At 35.4% G+C, this 21,482-nt stretch overlaps 1 protein-coding gene across 1 annotated transcript; it reads right to left on the bottom strand.

Annotated features, from left to right (window-relative positions):
* Positions 1-9,435: 9,435 nt before the first annotated feature.
* LOC127137994 (uncharacterized) lies at positions 9,436-9,939 on the bottom strand. The gene has a single exon (XM_051064402.1). The coding sequence runs from the start codon at positions 9,937-9,939 to the stop codon at positions 9,436-9,438; it is 504 nt and encodes a 167-aa protein (XP_050920359.1).
* Between the last annotated feature and the right edge of the window lie 11,543 nt (positions 9,940-21,482).

Genomic DNA, 21,482 nt, shown 5'->3' with positions numbered 1-21,482 from the left:
CACATTCAATATAAATAGAGGAATGTATTTCCTTCATTTTGAAGCTTGAAGAGCCAAGAAATCTCTGCCTCACTAAAACTCAAAAGCACAAAAAAAACCAGTCACTCATTTCTTCAATTCAAGTCCTTTTGCTTCCAAATTTCTGCCCAGAATCCTTCATCGGTATCATCTGAAGTTTTCTGAAGTATTGTTGTGGTATGACACTCCCTGCAACTTTGCTCCCAGTTTCACCATTGTTGACCTCGAGCTTCAATCTAGACAAGCTAGTTACGTGTCAAATTACACTTCAAGCAAGTTACCATTCTCTTCATGTGGTTCCAATAATTGAAAGCCCTCATCTACATTTAATTTATCTTTTGATTTAGTAATTTAATTTAACTTTGAAGAACTACGGTTTTTCACGAGTTTGTGCAAATTCTCTCTGCTCAGAGCAAATCAATTACTCTGATGCAGAGAGACATGAATGATGAGATGTTTGGCAATTGAATCCATGTTTGATTCTTGCTAAAAGCATGAGTTCATGACTTTGCAAAAATCTGAACCGAGGTTGAAGATGAACATGCTTCCCTCGTGTTTGCTTGCTTTCGCTCCAAAATTCTAACATTGGACCAATAATGTTGTAGCGCGTGTTTTTTTCAAATGTTTTTTCCGTTGTGATCCGGTGCAATGATCCTTTGGATGAGCGTGCTTTGACTTTAAATCCTGGCCATGTGATCATCTGAATGGAATTTAGTAACCAAATCTAATGACTCATGCTTTTTCACCTATTTAAATTTTTATTTTTATTTGCTTTTAATTCTTTTTTCTTTAAAAAATTATAAAAAGTAGCTCATTAATTCTTTTTAATTCCAAATTTTTACAGAAAATCTCTAAAAATATCTTCTATTGGATTTTATTTCAAACCATTTTTAAAATCATTTTTGCATTTAATTCATATTTTCTTTTATTTTCCATTTAATTATCATTTAACATTTTTATTTTAATCATTTTAAAAGATTTTTCATCCCAACTTTTGAGGTCTAGTCATTATAATTTTTTTGATCTTTTCCATTTTTCTTTGACTTTTATTTGGTGTTTTGATACCTCTTTGTATTTTCTCTTTTATTTTCTTTTATTAATCATTATTAAATCATTTTTAATCTTTTTTTATTTCTTTTTGTTGATCACTTGATGTTTTGACTTAAGTTGATTGCTTGGTTGATGGGTTCTTCCACATCTCAAATCATTGATATATGGACTTGAGGTTAATTCAACCGTCTCTGATTCAAAATTATTGATAGATAATCATGAATCATCTTCAATACTTTGTATCAGTGATAGGTTATCCCTCGATGCGCCATATTTCGAGTCATTTGATTTATGGATAGAATGATCCCTATGTGATTGCCTTAGTTCTCCTTCTTCCCTATGTTCATCCACATCTTCTATTCTTTTGTTTTAATCATTATGTTACATATTGTAGGATATTAACTTTGTGTTAATTCTCTAGCATGTCTGACACATACATTGTTATTGACCGGCCTTAGATAGGTATGGCTTCTACATAAGCCTACTTACGATTGCTTAACATAACACTAAATTGTCTTGACGCAATCAATTGACCATTAACTCCTAACATTAATTTGTACTCTTTACATTATTGCCATTTAATTATTTCCATTTAGTTTATGTCATTTACTTTTATGTCATTTACTTAATGCACTTTAATTTTATCTATTATTAATCATCATCTCACTTTATACTCTATTCATATTGCGTTATTCATTTGTTGCTTCTTATCTTGTGTGATTGATTTACTTGTTAATCTTAATGAATCAAAACATGATAAAGTGTTTTGGACTTAGTCTTAAACCTATACTTGACTTGGAGTGTTGATAACCTCTTGGACTATGGACTTTGACTTAGGTTTTAGACCCTTTGCTTGGCTTGGAGTGACCTTGGGACCATGGACCTTATGGAAACTTTGACTTACTCTACTTTTATGAACTTTTGAGCTCGTGGTTTTATTCATCTACTTTATGCCTCTAGTTATTGCATTCATTTGCTTAGTCATAGCACATTCACATACACATGACTTTCTCTTGGGCTACCTAATAATGAGACATATGACAGTACACTTTGCACCCCACATGGCTTTCTCTTGGGATACCTCTATGCACAGGATGTAGACCCTAGCTTCTCAGAGTATTTATTTCTATTCGTAAACTTTAGTGCAATTTCAGTCAATTCACTGTCAAATCTGCAACTTGCCCTGTGGCTCTTTCATCTCCCATTTATTGGTTTAAACACCATTGTAATCACCTTTCTCAGGGACACACATTTTATTGTTAAACCTCTATCCTTTTCTTTGGGATACAAATTCATGGTCATTCCCCATTTCTTGGTTGGTTTAAACACCATTGTAATCACCTTTCTTAGGGACACACCTTTTATGGTTAACCCCCTGTCCTTTTTCTTTTGGTATACACCATTATAGTTAACCCCCATTTCTTGTTTATGACACCACAATTTAGGGACACACCTTTTTGGTTAACCCCCTATCCTTTTCTGGTTTAAACACATTTTTCTTACCATGTTAGACCCAGTGCTTTGGTAAGACCCTTGTCATGTTAGTCTCTGTGCTTTGACAAGTTTATGTTTTTATTCCTTACCATATGAGACTCAATGCTTTGGTAAGTCCATTGTCATGTTCGTCCATGTGCTTTGACAAGTTCCTGTTTTTCTTCCTTACCATATAAGACCCAGTGCTTTGGTAAGACCCTTGTCATGTTAGACCCTATACTTTGACAAGTTCTTGTTTTCTTCCTTACCATGTTAGATCCAGTGTTTTAGTAAGATCCCTGTCATGTTAGACCCAATGCTTTGATAGGTTCATGTTTTCCCTACTTACCATGTCAGTCCCAGTGCTTTGGTAAGTCTTTCCTTTCCGGTTTAAACATTACCCCCAATCATATCTTTTCTCAGTCTTTGTCTTATGAACTACGAAGCTCTGACTTCCTTATTGCATTATAAGGATACGTAGGCATGAGGATGCGAATCCTTGGAGAGCACCTTCCTTTCCTTTCTTTATCCTCTTTGGTTCCACGAACTACGAGGCTTTGACTTTTTTATTGCACAATGAGAATATGTAGGCATGAGGACCACAATCCTCCTCGAGAACTCTTTTCCTAACCCTTTTCTTTTCTGCAGGCATATGAAGATTATAACACTCATCCAAGCAAGAGCATTCAAAATGGTTCCCATGGAGTACCATGGATGCGAAGGATGATAATACCTTCCCCTTGCATAACCGAATTCCGTACCCATTTCTCTGCTTTCCATTGGGTTTTATCGATATATTCCATTCTCTCTTTTGAAATAAATAAAGTCCGGTGGCGACTATGTTGTACCTTCGAGTGTGCGATGCGTTCGGTGCGTATAATTTCAGCTAGCTTCAATGGGTTACCTTATTTCTTGTAGATGTAGTGTCGTATTTGTCTCTCTGTCAAAGAGATTTAACATCAGATTTTTCCCTCTTGCCTTAGCTTCACCTATGTAAACGAGCAGACATAAAATCATTGTTGTTGGTTTTGTCAACAACAATCATTGGGTTCAGGTAAAGTTGAAACCTAATTGTCCATTGTTTTCCGTCACTAACAGTTAGAGACAAAATTGTATTGAAGATGTAAAAGCATGAGAACAGTATATGCGGAACGCATTAGGCACTGGGAAGGTGAATTTAGGAAGTCATCCTAATTTATTTTGTATTCTTGTATGTAGCATATTTTTTAGTATATGTATATATTTTATCACGTAGTTTTTTTTATAGTATCAATTATTCTAGAAAAATTAATGCAGGAAAAAATGAACAATTTTCATTGACTGTATACCAAAAATTTCTCAATTTCCAAATTTATGTGGTAAATATCGAGAATTTCAAAATTTCCAAAATTTTGTGATAAATACCGTAAATTTCACAATTTCTGATGAGAGCACATCTCTTCACTAGAAATTTTAGAAATTTTGGTATGTGTATACCGACAATTCCAAATTGCCGGTACATTTACCTTTGTAACCATAAAAAAAATATAATTTTCAAAAATTTTAGATAAATACTTAAAATTTCCGATACACCCTGACATATTTTAAAAATTCTGATATTAAATAAAGGATATAAAAATAAAACAACTCTAAATGTGACATATACAACTAGGGAAAGGTTAAATGCTCCAACTTTGTTGTTGTGTGGATTGGTGTTCAAAACTTTTGGTTTGTATCTCTAAGGGGTTGGGCTTAGTTTTCTTGTATTTTTCTCTTTCCTAACTTTATTGGTTTTTGTTTGATTTGCCTTCCTTTTTTTGTCTTAACGGTGGGTACTTTTTATAATCCTCATTAATTCATATTCATTTGCTTATAAAAAACATAGATTTATCCATTCGTGGGTAAATTTTCGGGAATCTTTTCTACAAAAACTTTGGTAAACACGAATAAGCCATATATAAATTTATTTTATAAGTTATTTAGTAAATGATTTAAAAAATTTATTTATTAATAAATAATTTTACTCACGGAAACATAGATTTATCCATGAAAAAGATGCAGGTAAATTTCCAAATTTTTTTTTTTTAATAATTTGGAAAATGAGTGTAAGAGTGAAGAAACTCTCAATTTGAAAAAGATAGATTTAACATTATTTAAATTTTGTAAAACTGAAGGTACAATTGTAAGGGTGTGGAATTTTTAAAAGGAAGTGTAGGTAACAATCAAATGGTTTTCATTCTGAGCTATAATGCCCCTAATATTTCTTTTATTTTTTTCTTTTCGGTAGGGCCTAATATTTCTTTCTTTAAGCCCATTGTTTTATACCCATAACATTTTCTTGAAAAATTCATAAACGTTTTGTAATTGCATCCGTCTTATGTAAAAAGTATTATTTTTAGACAAAACTTATTAATGGAAGACGATATTCTGCACTATTCCATTATCACATTTATCATATAAAAATTTACATTTAGTATTATGTAACTAAAGTCTAGTTTTTAAACCATATGTTTATAGAGACAAACTTTTTAGTATGAATATCATAAATGAAATTTGTTTTTATAAAATTCTTATTATTAAATAAAATTATTTATTTTTCCGGATATATTTAGAGGATAATATGAAGAGAAGTTACATCAATTTATGTTTCGAGTATATGTTAAAAGAAAATTTTTACCCAATATCCTTGCATCTATCCCCATATCCTTATAAATTGAAAATTTGGACCAAAATATTCCTGTATAAACACCTATAGTTTCAGAGAGAGTGTGAAAAAAATTTCTTTTCCATTTCAATTCCAAAAAATCCAACAATCAGACTTCCGGTTCTTTAACTTTCCACACCATAGAACTTTATAATGAGTTACCCAGTTTGTTATTTGAGCAGTTTACACTCCAGATAACTTGGGGTATAGTTATCCAGTTCGTATTTATTCTGGAGAACTTAGTTCTCAGTTTTCTGGTTTGTTGTATTTTGACAAAAAAAATTAGTGGCTCACATTAGAGGCCGGGACGGGAGCATTTATCGACGATATGGTGAAGGACGACAAACTCAATAGCCGGAGGATCGAGAGGAAGATCAGATAGCTGCACATGAGCCTCGTCCACTACGTCCGCCGTTCTCCAGAGGACCGCTCGATACGTCTCTTTTGGTGAGGTATCAGGACCATGTTGCTCGCCATTTATGATTCGACGAAGTAAGTTAATCAATGACATTTTATGTTGAATCAAATTCAATGTTAATTATTTATATTTTGTAACATATATTTTATGAATTATTTTCAGGAGAGAGTTCCGAAGAAAGAGTTGAAGATTATTGCACATGGCAACAAATTGATCGAATGGGTTCCACACAGTCTCCGATTGATGATAAAAAGATGGTTGTCTGGTTCTGGTATATCCTTTCTACAGAGAACCACTTTATCGAGGATAAATCAGAATTTAGTATCAGCATTTGTGGAGAGATGACATCCAGAAACATCGTCCTTTCATATGTCATTTGACGAGATGACTATTACTTTGGACGATGTTTCTTGTTCGCTTCATTTACCGTGTAGGGGGAGTTCTGTAACCCTACAGAAGGTTTCACTAATTCTGATGTTATTACTCAAACTATTGATATGCTAGGTGTTTCGTTGAAGGAGGCAACTGAAGAGGTCTGTGGTTGCATAGGTCCTTATTATAGGCTGGATTGGTTGAAGTTGATATTTACGCGTCAACGAGCTGAAAGTAGATTTGAATGTACATATAGAGCCTATATGATATTATTGGTAGGCTGCACCATTTTTGCCGACAAGACCTTTACTCTTGTAGAGGAAAAGTATTTATCACTATTTCAGGACATTCCTGGATGTGGTAGATACTGTTGGGGGCAGCTACATTTGTCACACTCTACAGATATCTAGGAGATGCTTCCCTTTACAGTTGCAAGCAACTTGGGGGATATGTCTCTCTGCTACAGGTACACTTGTTTTATTTTAATTTTATTTACACTTATATTAGCTTATTTATAATACTTTTAATTGATAATATTCATGTTCTGTAACGATATTGGATTCATGAGTATTTTCCAACTGTTGGCAGAAGAGGATTTTCTAAGGTTTATGGTATCGGTAGTCCACTTCCTAGGGTGATGAAGTGAACGTACAAGCAAGGCGCACAAAAGGTTGATGAGCTCAGGCCTGTGTTGGATGGATTGACACCTGTTGATGTCATTTGGTGCCCTTTTGAGGATCATAGACAGCACCAACCATTTGGTGATATATACTTATACAGGGGTGGCGTGAAATGGTATGGTACAATTGTCCTATACTTATCTGGAAGATGTTTTTGTCAATTTGGATACAGGCAGTACATACCATTTTGCCTCCTGATGTTGACACACTTGATATGGATTTTGAGTGGATTACATATCATGCGAGCGTAATGGAATTGATTCATTCGACCATTTTTGCAGAGACTTCATATGATGTGGTGGTCGATTACTTGGATTGGTACTACAGGGTATCACTTCCTTGTTTGGTACCACCACCTCGAGGGAAGGTCAGGCAGATCTCGATTCCTAACTATGATGCAGGACCGCCAGATCCGAGGTTGTTACATATTTCACATGAGCTTTGTCGTTATCTACATCGTCACGGAGAAGAAGAGGATGATGATGATTTTGCGAAGGCCTTTCGAGCACTACATATAGCTCAAGGTGTACCGGTACCTCATGGCGGACTAGTACCTTATGCTGGTGAGGAAGATGATGATTGATGTATTATTTACTAATCAGACTTATGTAGTATTATTCATACTTATGTAGTATTATTTAGATTTGTGTAGTATAATCCAAAACATACCATGAATTATATATAACATGAAGTCAATTGTTAATACAAACCAAAATATAAAAATCACATTACAATCATAATCTAACATATTTTGACACCACAGACGTGAGGTGTTGCCAATGTCCAGCAAATCATATCATCTAAGAAGTTGCATCTGGTCTGTGATACTTCTTTCAATCCAATATGACCGGTGGCAAGGGAAATCCTTCATTCATGTTTACCTGCTAAGAAAATTAATAAGTAAGACATAAATGAAAGATAAGTAATTAACATAACAAACATGAATATTTACCTGAACCCAATGATCTTAGTTTACAAAACCAATGTAGTAAATGGATACATTAGGTGAATGTGAAGTCGTCATAGGAAAGAAAGTAAAACTAGGATAACCCAATGAGACAAGAATGACGTTATACCAATTTGTTATCACATAACCCATTTCTGGGAATGTCATCTATTTATCTAGTGGTTGAGGACCTAAAGGTGATATCATCAAGGATTCTCTCACTTTTGATAAGCAACTTCCAAATAAATTCTCATAGAGACTGCTTTTGGAACCTCTAATTTCATTATCCAAATCACGACGAACCATTGACCAACTATCCTCACCATATCCATGCAATGATGTAATCACTTTAAACCCACAATTTCCATCACTCTTAACATCAATAAATGGTCTGATATGATCTGGAAATTGTACAATTTCCTTATTAGATGCTCTCTTCTTTTAGGTTTGGGATAACTGTGAACATGGCCTCTTTGAAGATATTTGAGAACTTTTGTGTGCTTGATCAACATACTCATGATATGAAGGGTCACGATAAACATCATATCCTACAGGTTTCTTCCCTTTTGTCTTCATTCCTCCTTTGGTTTTTATTTTTTTAGGCGGTGTACACATCTTTATTGTAGTGAGGTAAGTAATTTCACACACACACACACACACTATTTTTTAGTGCTCTTTTTTCTGCAACATCTAATGACCTGAACCTTTTCCATAATGCATCAATTGCATTGGTCATGTCCACCTCCGTTCCATCCTCTGCATCTACCTCTTATTCACCTTCCATGCTGAGATTCCTCCAATGGATATGAATAACATCAATTCGTATTGGTTCACAAATCAATGTGTATCTCCCTAACTCACAAGCGCAAGGTAACCCATATACTTTTTTATGAGTACACCAGCACATTTGGGTGTTTGTACCTACCATCTCAACCCTCAACCAATCTTCAGTAATGTGTCTCAAAGCAACTATAAATACTGATCCACGCAAATCCTCATAAAATGGACTAGTGTGTGTATGCTCAACTTCATAAAAAATCTTCTGAAATGAAGCTCTAATATTTCCCAATTGCACCTTGATGTTTCCATTCATAGCCTCATAACATTTGCACATATCACCTAAATTATTCTCTAACATCTGCTTTAGTTTCCAATGCACAGCTCAACCCTAAAAAAAATGGTATCCTTAATATTAAGATAAACAAACTATGGCTAAAATCAAACACCTTACCTATTAGGAGTCAACGATGTGTCTTTCAAATAATCAAAAAATGGTCTAAAATCCACACAGGCGTGCTCAATCTGTTGCAACTGTTGATGGTCCACCTCATTATTAGCCCTTACAAGTTCATACCATAGCTTCTCTATAGGCTCTCGCATATCATTCACAACACACTCCTTGTATTTTGCTTTCAAATTTTTGTTGATGTGAAATCGACAAAGAAAATTAATTGTCCTTGGAAATATTGTTTCAATTACTTTCATCAAAGCAAGATCTATATCCGTTAAAATTAGTTGTGGTCATAACCCTTGCTTAGTGAACAACTGTTTCAACTTATCCAATACCCAACAAAAATTATCTGTTTGCTCAGATTCCATATAGGCAAATGCAACAGCAAATGTTAACTCATTTGATGTCATACTAACTACTTCAAAAAAACGTTGTTCATACTTATTTTTTTTTGTACGTACTATCCATAATCAACACATTAGAAAAAATATTCAACAACTTCACTGATTCTGGATGGACCTAAAAGATATCTCTCATAACTTTTGACTCATCTTTTTTCCTACTCTAATAAACATAATCAGAATCCTCTATCAGCTTAAACAAATGTTGCATTTCTGTTCTAGGACCCCTTATGTCTTTCTGAATCCTACTCTTATGTTTATATATTTGGGTGATCCGAGTCACATTCTCCGGATCTCGTTCTTGTAATGACAACAATATGTGTCTTGGTGGATCATGAAGTTTTTTCAAATCAACAATATGTTGTTGTTCATCAACATTAAGTCGACCTACAAATGAATGACCTTCAAATCTATCTGGTAAACCATGGTTCTGAAGTCCATATTTTACGTCAATCTTCCAACCAGAACCATCTTTTGACGGTGTTGATCTAATTTTGAATGGACAACCACATTTTTTGGTAGCACTTTGTATTTCACTATTTCCTTCTTTGTATTTTCCACCTCTATCACAACCAAATATAACTTTGTCACTTCTTCCTCTCTTGCTAGTTTTGGTGTCCGAAAGGGTTATTATAACAGTAACTCTATTTCTGATTCCAACCTCCATAATCCACCTAGTCGCCTCTTCTCGTGTATCCAATTTTTCTGTAGTCGATAATATCTCAGTGATATCTACACATGTCTAGTTTTTATCACATATCATCAAAGGAATATCCATACCCGCTAAACATAAGTGTGACAAAAATTTATAAAATTAAAAAAATGTGTTACGGATCTCTTATTATCAAGAAATCTGGTTACTAAAAAAACAACACCGGAACTCTTCGTTGTAAGTTATCCGGAACTTAAAAAACATACACCATAAAACTCCTGTTGAAGTTATCTGGATTAAATAATGTGAACCGGATAACTAACCAACAAGTTATCTGGTGTGATAAATTCAAAAACTGGAATTATTCCTTTAAGTTTTCCGATTTGATTAAAAAATGTATCGGATTTCTTTACCTTAAGTTATTCGGTTAGCGTTGTAAGGTTCGCAACAGTAATTTTTGACTGATTTGACTGAATAGTAAAAAGTAAAAAAAATAAAGTAAAATTAACAAGGATAAATTTGGAATATTTGCAAAATTATTGGGGTATAGGGATAAGTGTATGTGTGTATGGGGTAAAATTTTCTGTTAAAAGGTATGAAAACCAAATTTTCATTTTTCTTTAGACCCATTACGCTATATTTTTCTTTAGGCCTATTATTGGAGAATTTATTCTTACACCCATTTAGTTATACTCGACATCCCTATGTATTTATTATAATACTATGCTACAACTTTTACTATTTAAAATATTATTTTTTTGGAAATTTTAGAAAATTTTGAACTTTTATCGTATTTTTTAAATTTTTTATTGAATATTTTCAAGTAAGTGCTTTTCTATTAAATTTATGCATTTATATCAACAAATTTGAATTTATATCGTATTTTTTAACGATAAATGTGCTTCTTTTTACCGGCGTTGTTTAAATGTCTGGTAAAATTTGTAATATCTATATTCTTCTATTTATGATTAGCACCTAATGATTAGTGATTTGGTAATAAAATAATTGGAGTTGTAGTCATAATTAGAGGCAGAGGCATAATTAGGAATTGAAAATTTAGTTCAAGGGAAAATGAGTGATTTTCATGACAAAGTATATAAGCAAAAATGTATAGGAAAGGACCCCAATTCCATTCATTTACTCCTTGTTTCAAAACTAGAGTTTGAGAGAAGTGGATAAAGAGCAATAGAGGAGGGCGAGGCGAGCTAGGGCAAGGGAGAGAGACGAGGAAGAACTTGTTTGATCAACTTGAAAAAATTAAATTGCATGTCAAAGTTTTAAATCCTTGAAGAAAAATCAAAGTTAAGTTGTGTAAATCATCATCCTCTTCATCACGTCATCTTTATTTCAGGTTCCATTTTAGAAAAGAAGGGGTTTACCTTTTATGCTTTAATCGGGGTAACTCCTAAGATCATTGCATGTGGTGGTTTGAGAATGTAATTAGATTTTGATGAATGTTCTATAGGATCCATGATATAATTATATCTTGATCATGTGTTAAAAACATGTTTGCATGTGAATATGTTGATGGATATGTTATGTAATTGATATTCCATGTATTTTATCATGTATGTGATGAGTTAGAATGAACTACTTTGGTTAGATCGTGAGCAAAATGCAGGAAACCCCAAACTGCTAGAGCCATTACGGCCAGTAATACCCATTATGAGCGGGTCATAATAATCTCAGATTATTTGTATGTGAGGGTTGTCTTGGTGAGATTACAGGTCATAATGCTCATTATGGCCAACTGTAATCACCCTTAATTTCTTTCTTTCTACATTCCTATAAACCTTAGTCTATGTACTTTATTGGGTACACTTTTGTCATGCTTATTTGGTGTGTTTGGCTGTGAAAGGATTGATGTGGCATGTATTTTGACTTAGGGAAAATGATACTAATAAATGTGTAAAGAACCTTGGTAATCTATGTGATGTTGGTGAGCTTAGCATGAAGTTCACTTAGGATAATTAAGTAAAGTAATCATGTTGAATAATGTGCTCCTTGTTCAATGATTAAATGGAATTAACCAATTAAGGAGAGAAAGCCTTAGTATTTACTAAGAGTACTTATTATGGCATCTTGAGTATGCTTAAACATTCATGTTCCTAAGTGGAGAATATGCAATGAAATTAGCCTCGAAGGATACGGTTTGAAACTATGTATGAAATAATGACTCGCAATATGCCTTGCCCGTAAGTGGAGTCTAAAATCGAGAGAGATATGTTAGAAGTCATCTAGCATGTAAGCTAGGCTTAACGCAATAAATTTTTGTTTGTAGGAGTCTTTCTGTAAGCCTTTCGTCTCTCATTGTCTCATATTGGCCGAAAGGGCGAGTGTGTTAGAATTCTCACATAGTATGAGGTTGATATACCTCAATCCCCTTGGATATGATTTGTCCCATAAGAACTAGGATTCGTAAGATATTAGTAGTTTTGAATAACCTATTAGCCGAGTGGACTCATGGTTTTAGTAGGGGATCCACTGAGATAGAAATATCTCACCCCATTTTGTTGTAACATTTTCATATAAACAGGTTTCCGAAAAAGGGGTGGACAATATGGTGTGATGAACTTGAAGATTTCCTTCTTTTATGTTATTCCACCGTGTATTCTAATTCTAGTATATGTTTCATACATGTTGTATTATGAATAGACTTGATGTATCTATGTGTGTTATCATGTACTTATGTCATCTTTTGCATTATTACATTTGTTTCAGTACCACTATTAACATTCTAAACATGTTAATTCTAGACATATCTTGTTTGGGGCGTTGCAGTTGGTATCAAAGCAGGTCAAACCTCAACCCAATCATGAGACATCAATATTTGATCTTTTTTTCCTTATATGTGTGTGTTATCGACCTGATTTCTATAGTCATAGTTTTATGTTATTGAGCCTGATCAACTTGATATTTGTATATGTGATTGGCAGGACTATGGCTGGGCAACCACGAGGACATGGAAGGTCAAGGAGAGCTCATGCTCAGGAAAAGGAATCCAATCTACGAGTAGAGAATGAAGAGGATCGTTGGGCACAAATGATGTACCAACAACAGCTGCATCAGTTGCATATGCAACATCTGTCGGTGTAACCCTAGAGGCCAATACTTTTGGTACTTGTATCAAATTATTTATTAATAATAAATAGATTTTTCTTTATTATGTTTGTTTAGTTCTTAGAATAGCTAGTCTGTTTAATGTATCAAGTGTGACTTAATCATGAGATCCCATTAAACATAAGGACACTGTTCTTAAAGTATCCGTAGTCGAGCTTTGTTGTGAAGTGGGATAATATTAAAGCATTAAGACTATTATGTATATAGACTGATGATCACATCTCATGGATCATGGATAAGGAGTTATCAAGTCTTAAACATAGGTATGAATATTAGGACTAATATTTATACTAGATTGACCCGCTATGAGAATACTGCATAAAATGTTATGCAAAGTCTCATAAGTTATTCTCATGTGATAGTGGTGTATTCCACTCTTCGACCTGAAACCACTATGGACCCTAGATGTAGAGTCAAGTGCTTTATTGTTGATCAAACATTGTCCGTAACTGGATAACCATAAAGATAGTTGATGGGTACTCCACGAAGCATGCTAAGGGACATGAGTGACCTAGATGGAATTTGCCCATCCTGCGTAACAGGATAAATGTCTAAGGGCCCAATATTGAACTGGACAAGGATGACACAGTCTATGCCTTATGTTCAATATAGACATAAGGGTAAAATGGGTAATTATACACACAAATATTATCACAAAAAAGGATTTGTCAGATCACATGACATTTTCGTGTCTTGGGTAGCAATGATTTGTTGCTAGATACCGCTCACTGTTTATTGTGTTAAATATGTGATTTAATATAATTGCCAATGTCGCGAAAACCTACAGGGTCACATACAAAAGAACGAATTGATGAGAGATAGAGTAAATAAGGAACATCGTAAGGTACGGTGCATATAAGTGAATTGTAGATCATCGTAAGGTACGATGCACTTAAGTAGAATACGAAATGTGGTAAGGTACCACACGCTTAAGTGATTTTTAGTATATCATAAGATATGGGCCACATACACTTAAATGGGATTTTTAGCTTGCAGCCCACACAAGTGGTTCTATAAATAGAACCCTTGTGCAAAAGCATTTCATTAGATGAAATTTCGTTTCTATCTCTCTCTCCCTCAAATCCTTAATTCGTAATAGCTAGCACTGAGAATGAAGGAATTCGTTCGTGTGGACTGAGTAGAGGTGTTGTCACCATTCAACACTCGTGATCACTCCTTAAATTTGCATCAAAGTTTTTAATCTCCACAAGAGGTAGTGGTTTCTATCACTAATCATTCACATTCGTAAGGATCACTAAAGGAGAATTTTTTAATTTTCGCTGGGTTTTGGATCGCAATTTCTTTCAGTGGTATCATAGCCACTTACGAAACCATGCATCTGATAGCTGTTTATTTTCTGTATTTTCTAAATTAATACAATTAAAAGGCAGAATGAATTAAATAATAAACGAGTAATTAAATTTGGAATTATGTGTGTATGATTTGGATGATTGATGTTGACTATGCTTCGGAATCCGACGTTAGTATGGTGAAGCAGCGATACATCGATCGTCCATAGGTTACACAAATGAGATCGATCAATTTATATATATGATATAAGTAATTCGGATGCAAAATCTGGTATATATGATATATTGTTTCTATTTCGTTCATTCAAACACCTAATCATTGTTTTCCTTTGAGAGATCAATGGACATTTGCTTCAGAATCCAACATTAGTATGGTGAAGCAATGATATGTTGATCAATCATACTAAATTATCAATCGAGGTGTGTTTGACAGTATGAAATTGCTGCATTAGGGTTCATGACAGTACAAGGGTTGTGTTGTCAAAGAGTTATGCGATTAGGGTTGTGACTGCACAAGATTTGCGCTTTAAAGTATCAAGTGTTGATGCGAAAAACGACATCAGTTTCAAATGAATTGTTCATTAAAATTTTGCGTCAGGGCGCTTCCCTTGCAAACTCTGCGTAGTGTGATCAATTGCCAAAATTTAATTTGGTTTATTTAATTAACATAATTTAAATTAATAATAATAATGTATTTATTATTATTGTCTTGTGGTGATCAGTTATGGCCTTGGTTTTCCTTTATTTTGTTTTTGGGATTTTAAAATACGGCATGTGTGTCGTGCCTCTCTTTTAATCTCTTAATGTAACTTCTTTTCTCATCTCACTCCCTCGTATGTAAAACGAGTTTATTTTATGTAATATAATGTTATGAAAAAAGAGAAGAATACAATATCAATGGAGGACAACCTTGAAAGTCTTGCTTGGAGAAGCTTAGGTTCTCTCATTGGTTTGGGAGAACAATTGCGCTAGGGGCCATAACTGTTTCATTTTTTATGTAGGTTGATGCATGTGAATCTATGTTGATGCATCTGAGAGACGATTTATATGATAAATAAGCCGGTGAGATCAAAATAATTGCAAATTCCCTCAAATTAAATATTAAGTTTATGCTTTCCAAGTTTTAGCACTCATCAAGACTAGTATCAAATAATGTAGGTTTCCCCTACCGATGTGCATGTTCTATATTAGTAAGGTGCGGTGGGATAATTGTAATATCCAATTGCTAAAACAATGGGTCAAACTTAACTAAACAAATTATAATAAGATTATATACGTTTAGAATCAAAAGTTGGAAATGATCCATATGATGGATTGGAATAAGGAGTTATTCACCCAACTAAAATATTCAAGAGTTGTATTAGATACAATTGGAAGGAGTTCCTACCTAAATAACCTAGTTTTGTGTAATCCGCCTACGCGGACTTAAAACAACGTGAAATGTGGATCTCAACCCACTAGAAAATCTTTCAACGGGATTTTCCGAATCAAATGGTGAGGGTCATTTGTTTTGAGTAAAATAGTTGAAGCATATTTAATTAAATGCCTAATTAAATATGCTATTTTAATGATACTTATATTTTCATATTTTTCATGTAGTTACCATGACAACAAACACCTCTAACAACATTTAACGATCAATCCTTGATAAGGAAAAATTGTTTGGGACAAATTTTCTGGATTGACACCGAAATTTGAGGATTATCCTCAAGCATGATAAAAAGTTGTATGTATTGGAGAAACCTGTTCCTGAAAAGGAACCTCCTAGTTCTGCACCTAAGGCAGAAAGAGATGCTTATAAGACACATGTCGATGATGCCAATGAAGTTGCTTGCCTCATGCTAGCTACCATGAACTCGAAGTTGCAAAAGCAACATGAGAACATGGCAGCGTTCGATATGATTGAACACCTAAAGATGCTCTATCAAGAGCAGGCAAGGCATGAAAGGTTTGAAGTTTCAAAATCCCTTTTTCATGGCAAGTTAGCTGAGGGAGCCCATGTAGGTCCCCATGTGCTCAAGATGATTGGGTATATGGAGAACCTTGAGAGGTTGAGTTTTCCCCTCGGAAAGGAACTTGCGACTGATTTGATCTTGCAATCGTTTCCAGAGAGCTTCAATCAATTTGTCCTTAATTTCAACATGAATGATATGGACAAAACTCTTCCTGAACTGCTAGGTGTGTTAAGAGCTGCTGAGAATCTGAAGTCAAAAGGGAAGTCCATTATGATGATCGAAAATGGAAAGAAACATAAAAAAAGGCCCACCAAGCAGGATGGTAAAGGGAAAGGAAAGGAAGTTTCCAAACCCAAACCCATTGCTCCTACTTTGAAGCCTAGTGGAGGCATAGCAAAGGATGACACCTGCTTCCATTGGGGTAAGACCGGACACTGGAAGAGAAACTGCCCAAAGTACCTGGAAGATAAGAAGAATGGAGTAGAGACTTCAACTTCAGGTATTTTTGTTATTGAAATTAAACTATATACTTATGCATCATGGGTATTAGATACTGGATGCGGTTCTCACATTTGTACCAATGTGCAGGGGCTAAAAAGGAGTAGAGATTTTGCAAAAGGTGAAGTTGATCTACGAGTTGGCAATGGAACAAAGGTTGTTGCTTTAGCCGTAGGAACTTATGTATTGATTTTACCTAGTGGTTTAATAATCCAGTTAGAGAACTGTTATTATGTACATGCAATTAGAAGGTATATTATTTCCGTTTCTTGTTTGGATAAGTTTGGTTTTTCATTCATAATAAAGAACAATTGTTGCTCCATTTATTTGAATGATATATTCTATGCTACTGCACAAATGAATAATGAACTATATGTCCTTGATCTTGAAATGCTTATTTATAACATTAATACTAAAAGGATGAAAGCTAATGAGTTAAATCCAACTTAACTTTGGCATTGTCGATTAGGCCACATAAATGAGAAACACATTTCCAAACTCCATAAAGATGGACTCTTGGACTCTTTTGATTATGAATTATATGAAGCATGTAGATCTTGATTAATTGGAAAGATGACAAAGTCTCCATTCACAGGAAAAGGTGAAAGAGCTAATGATCTTTTGGCCCTCATACATACTGATGTATGTGGACCACTGAACATACCAGCCAGAGTAGGTTTTCAGTACTTCGTCACATTTACTGATGATTTTAGTAGATATGGTTATGTGTATTTAATGAAACACAAATCAGAGTCCTTTGAAAAATTCAAGGAATTAAAGAATGAAGTACAAAACCAACTAGGTAAGAATAATAAATCTCTTCGATCAGATCAAGGTGGTGAATATTTAAGCCTAGAGTTTGATGACCATATTAAAGAGTGTGGGATTCTATCCCAACTTACTCCTCCTGGAACACCCCAATGGAACGGTCTATCTGAGAGAAGAAATAGAACCTTGTTAGACATGGTCCGATCCATGATGAGTCACGCCGATCTTCCAAACTCCTTTTGGGGATATGTGTCATACCCCAAAATTTGCCCGTTAATTTTGCAAGACATTTTTCAAGGCACTCCAACTCATTACTCAAGGCATTGATCTTAAAGGAACAAAGACCCAGCACACAGGTGGTCAAATCCAGAAAATGGCTTAATAGCGAGCAAAATCATTCGCCTAGCGAACTCTTCGCTGCACCACTCGCCTAGCGAAGCTTGCAAATATCAGAATTTTTGGGCTTCATTCTGAGCCCATTAGGTCACAAAAACTATTATAAATACCAAGGACCTCATTCATAAAAAGGGACCGGTCAAGACAGAAGGAGACGGACAAAAACCCTAACAGAAGCAACCGAGCAAACCCTGGAGGCTAACCAAGAGAATTCAGAGCAACCCTAAAGGAAACCCTGAAGGAAACTCATTTGCACAAAGGTTACCTCCGCCCAACTCAATCCGGCGCCAACCCCAAGAGTGACTTGCCAATTCGAGGTTGCAATTCAATTGCAAACAAGTTTACATTACTATTCCCGCTTTATGTTCTTAATTTACAGGTGGCATTATGATTGAATTTATAAAAACATCTTAAGTTTTGCATGTGAACTTAAGTATGCCTGGATATCTTGAACGTTTAACCATGTAATTTTTGTAACGGATGCCATAGGGTTTGGAGCTTGCTGAAATCGTATTGTTCTAAAATTCAAAACCCGCAGCCGTTCGCTAGCACATCGCTAAGCGAACATGTAGCGAGCGTTCGCTAGGCCTTCGCTAGGCGAGGCAGCAACGAACATGACAGTCGCTGATTTTTCTGTTCCAATCTCTGCTCATCTGACATGTTTTATTATCACCATGCATTGTTTACCTGACATTATTACTGTTGTGATTCCTTTTGTTTGGTGCGATTCTCGATTGCACCCTGATTTGGTATTCTGACCTGTTTGCTGAATTTTGTAAGGGTTCACATACTCCCGGAAAAGGTAGCTTGCTAGGTATTCCACTTTATTTGTGGGATACCCTTGTGGAGATTCATCCTAATTACTTAATTGATTTTAATGTGGAGATTCATCCTAATTATCTAATTGATTATAATGTGGAGATTCATCCTAATTACCTAATTGATTATAAAATATTGCCTTTGAATATGTGATCTTGGATCTCTCGTTGTTGCCTTACGATATTACGGTATTACGGTATTACGGTCATGTCCCGCGAATGTGGGGATACACTTAGTAAAGACCCTTCGGTTAAATCATCATGTCCCTATAAGATAAATCATAGTCCCTCGGATGTTGCCTGCGAATATATGATTTTGTCCCTCGGTGACCCGTCGTTGTAGCCTATGGTTAAATGATGATTGTCCCTTCGAATGCTAAGGTATCCTTACAAATGTTGCCTTCAATGACCTATCGATGACCCTACGATGACCCTTTACATCCAAAGGATAGAACTACTTGCTTCTCAATAGTAAGGACAGTTTTACCCTCATAAGGATAGGAAATGCCCATAAAGACCTTGGGTAGGTATAACTCCTAAATGCTTGCTCACAGCTTAAACTACTTTTCACACCCCACACTTTTCAAAACCTCTATTAGAAAATCACCACTTGGCATACATTCGTACTAGAATCATTGCTAAGTTATATTTTTCTAAACAGCTTTCAAAACTAAACGAGATAAATACTTTGTATACATTCGTGCAAGAATCATTACAAAGTTAAACTCTCTTTTCAAAACATTTTCTAAACAGCTCTCACACACTTTTTCAGACAAGAAAAACATAAATGATCAAGCAATTAAGAGCCCATGGATAACCATGGATACAAAGGGTGCTAACACCTTCCCTTTGTATAATGTACCTCCCGAACCCAAAATCTAATCAGGGTCTTTCCTGTTCTTTTCCACCTTTCCTTCTTGGATAAAAGAAAAGTCGGTGGCGACTCTTGCTATCCGCGACATTTGCTTTCCAAAGCAAAAACATACAAAGTCAGTTCACCGTATAACAGAACTGGCGACTCTGCTGGGGAACCTTAAAAAGAGAGGTTGCCTTAAAAAAAAAAAATAACAAGATCACTTATTTGAGTTGTCTGATTTACTTTTAAGGGATTGCTTGGGTATTTTATGCTTGAGTGAAAGATCCTACACCCGGATCTAGTGTACCTTAGGTAAGTAGCAAGAGATCATCGCGACTATCCGGCGTATACTGGAATGGTTAAAATGATGGCTACGGTTAATGTGACACTTTGGATGTCCTGATGTTCCTCATGTTTACTTGAGGAGAAATTTGGCGTCCGCGTGGTGTCATCAAAGCATTAACCAGACCTTTAGAACCCTAATTGACTCATCTTGGCCATTAGAAAGTAGTGAGATAACTGACTTCGGTTCCGACTGGGGTTGGTTGAGACTCGATACTACACTCTTTGAGATTGGACTTTAGGGAAGCTTTGGTCAACCACTGGGTGTTGCACTGAAGTGGACTTAAGGGAAGGTCAATGATTTGAGATCCTTCTAGAACCCGGTTACTATTCTAGGACAGGTGGAACCAACCAAACTTCAGTGGGGAGGGTACTTACCTATGGAACTCATGCAAGCCTTAAAACCTAGGAATGATTGTTGCGTGACTTGCTTGTGTTTGTTACTTACACAACATCATAACATCATAACATCATAACATCATGGCATTGTACTAACCATTTCAAGGACTTAGGGATTTAACTTTGCTCTGTAACAGGGCTATGGCTTCCAGGAAGACCATCCGGATCAATCTGGTGGCGATCTCTCCTCAACTCAAGAATTTAGTGTCAGAACTTCCCGATCATGCTCAGTTCATCAGGAAACATGGTTCTCTCCTCAATTTGGTTACCACTGGTTTCAAGGAAGATATGATGAGAGTTTTATTCCAGTTCTTCGATCCTAAACATCATTGCTTCACCTTCCCAGATTATCAGTTGGTACCCACACTAGAAGAATTCTCCAGGCTGCTTGGGATACCTATCCTTGATCAAACACCTTTCAGTGGTTTAGAAAAGATTCCGAAGTCCGAAGAAGTTACCGCAGCTTTACACATGACAAAGTCCGACATTGAAACCAATTGGGTAACAAGAAGTGGAATTAAGGGTTTACTTGCCAAATTTCTGATAAATAAGGCCCGAGAATTCCTCAAAGTTATGAATGTCCATGCTTTCGAAGATGTTCTAGCATTACTAATCTATGGTTTGGTGTTATTCCCTAATCCAGACCAATTCATAAACATGAATGCTATTAAGATATTTCTCACTCATAACCCTGTACCTGCCTTGCTTGGAGACATTTTGCATTCCCTTCACACCCGTACTATGAAGAGACAAGGGACTCTCATGTGCTGCATACCTTTATTATCTAGGTGGTTTATTTCGCACCTTCCTCAATCAGTCTTGAAGAATGAGCAAAATCTGAAATGGTCTCAAAGGATAATGTCGCTCTCCCATTCAGACATCCGTTGGTGTCCTCATCTCGAAGAAAATGTTATCCTCATTGACCGCTGCGGAGAATTACCTAACGTACCGCTCCTGGGGATGAGGGGAGGTATTACTTATAACCCAGCTTTAGCCCTACGTCAGTTTGGTTATGCTCGAAGAGATGGTCCACATGAAATAATCATTCAAGGCACTGTGTTTGACTATGACAACGACTCTCAAGGTCTCCGTCAAA

Source organism: Lathyrus oleraceus, chromosome 4 (assembly GCF_024323335.1).
Source record: "Lathyrus oleraceus cultivar Zhongwan6 chromosome 4, CAAS_Psat_ZW6_1.0, whole genome shotgun sequence".
NCBI lineage: Eukaryota > Viridiplantae > Streptophyta > Magnoliopsida > Fabales > Fabaceae > Lathyrus > Lathyrus oleraceus.
Note: the sequence above shows the minus strand (reverse complement) of the source record. Positions and strands in the feature narration are given on the sequence as shown.

Coding starts and splice junctions, on each gene's coding strand:
- LOC127137994 (XM_051064402.1), bottom strand. CDS start 9,939: ATGGAGGTTGGAATCAGAAATAGAGTTACTGTTATAATAACCCTTTCG.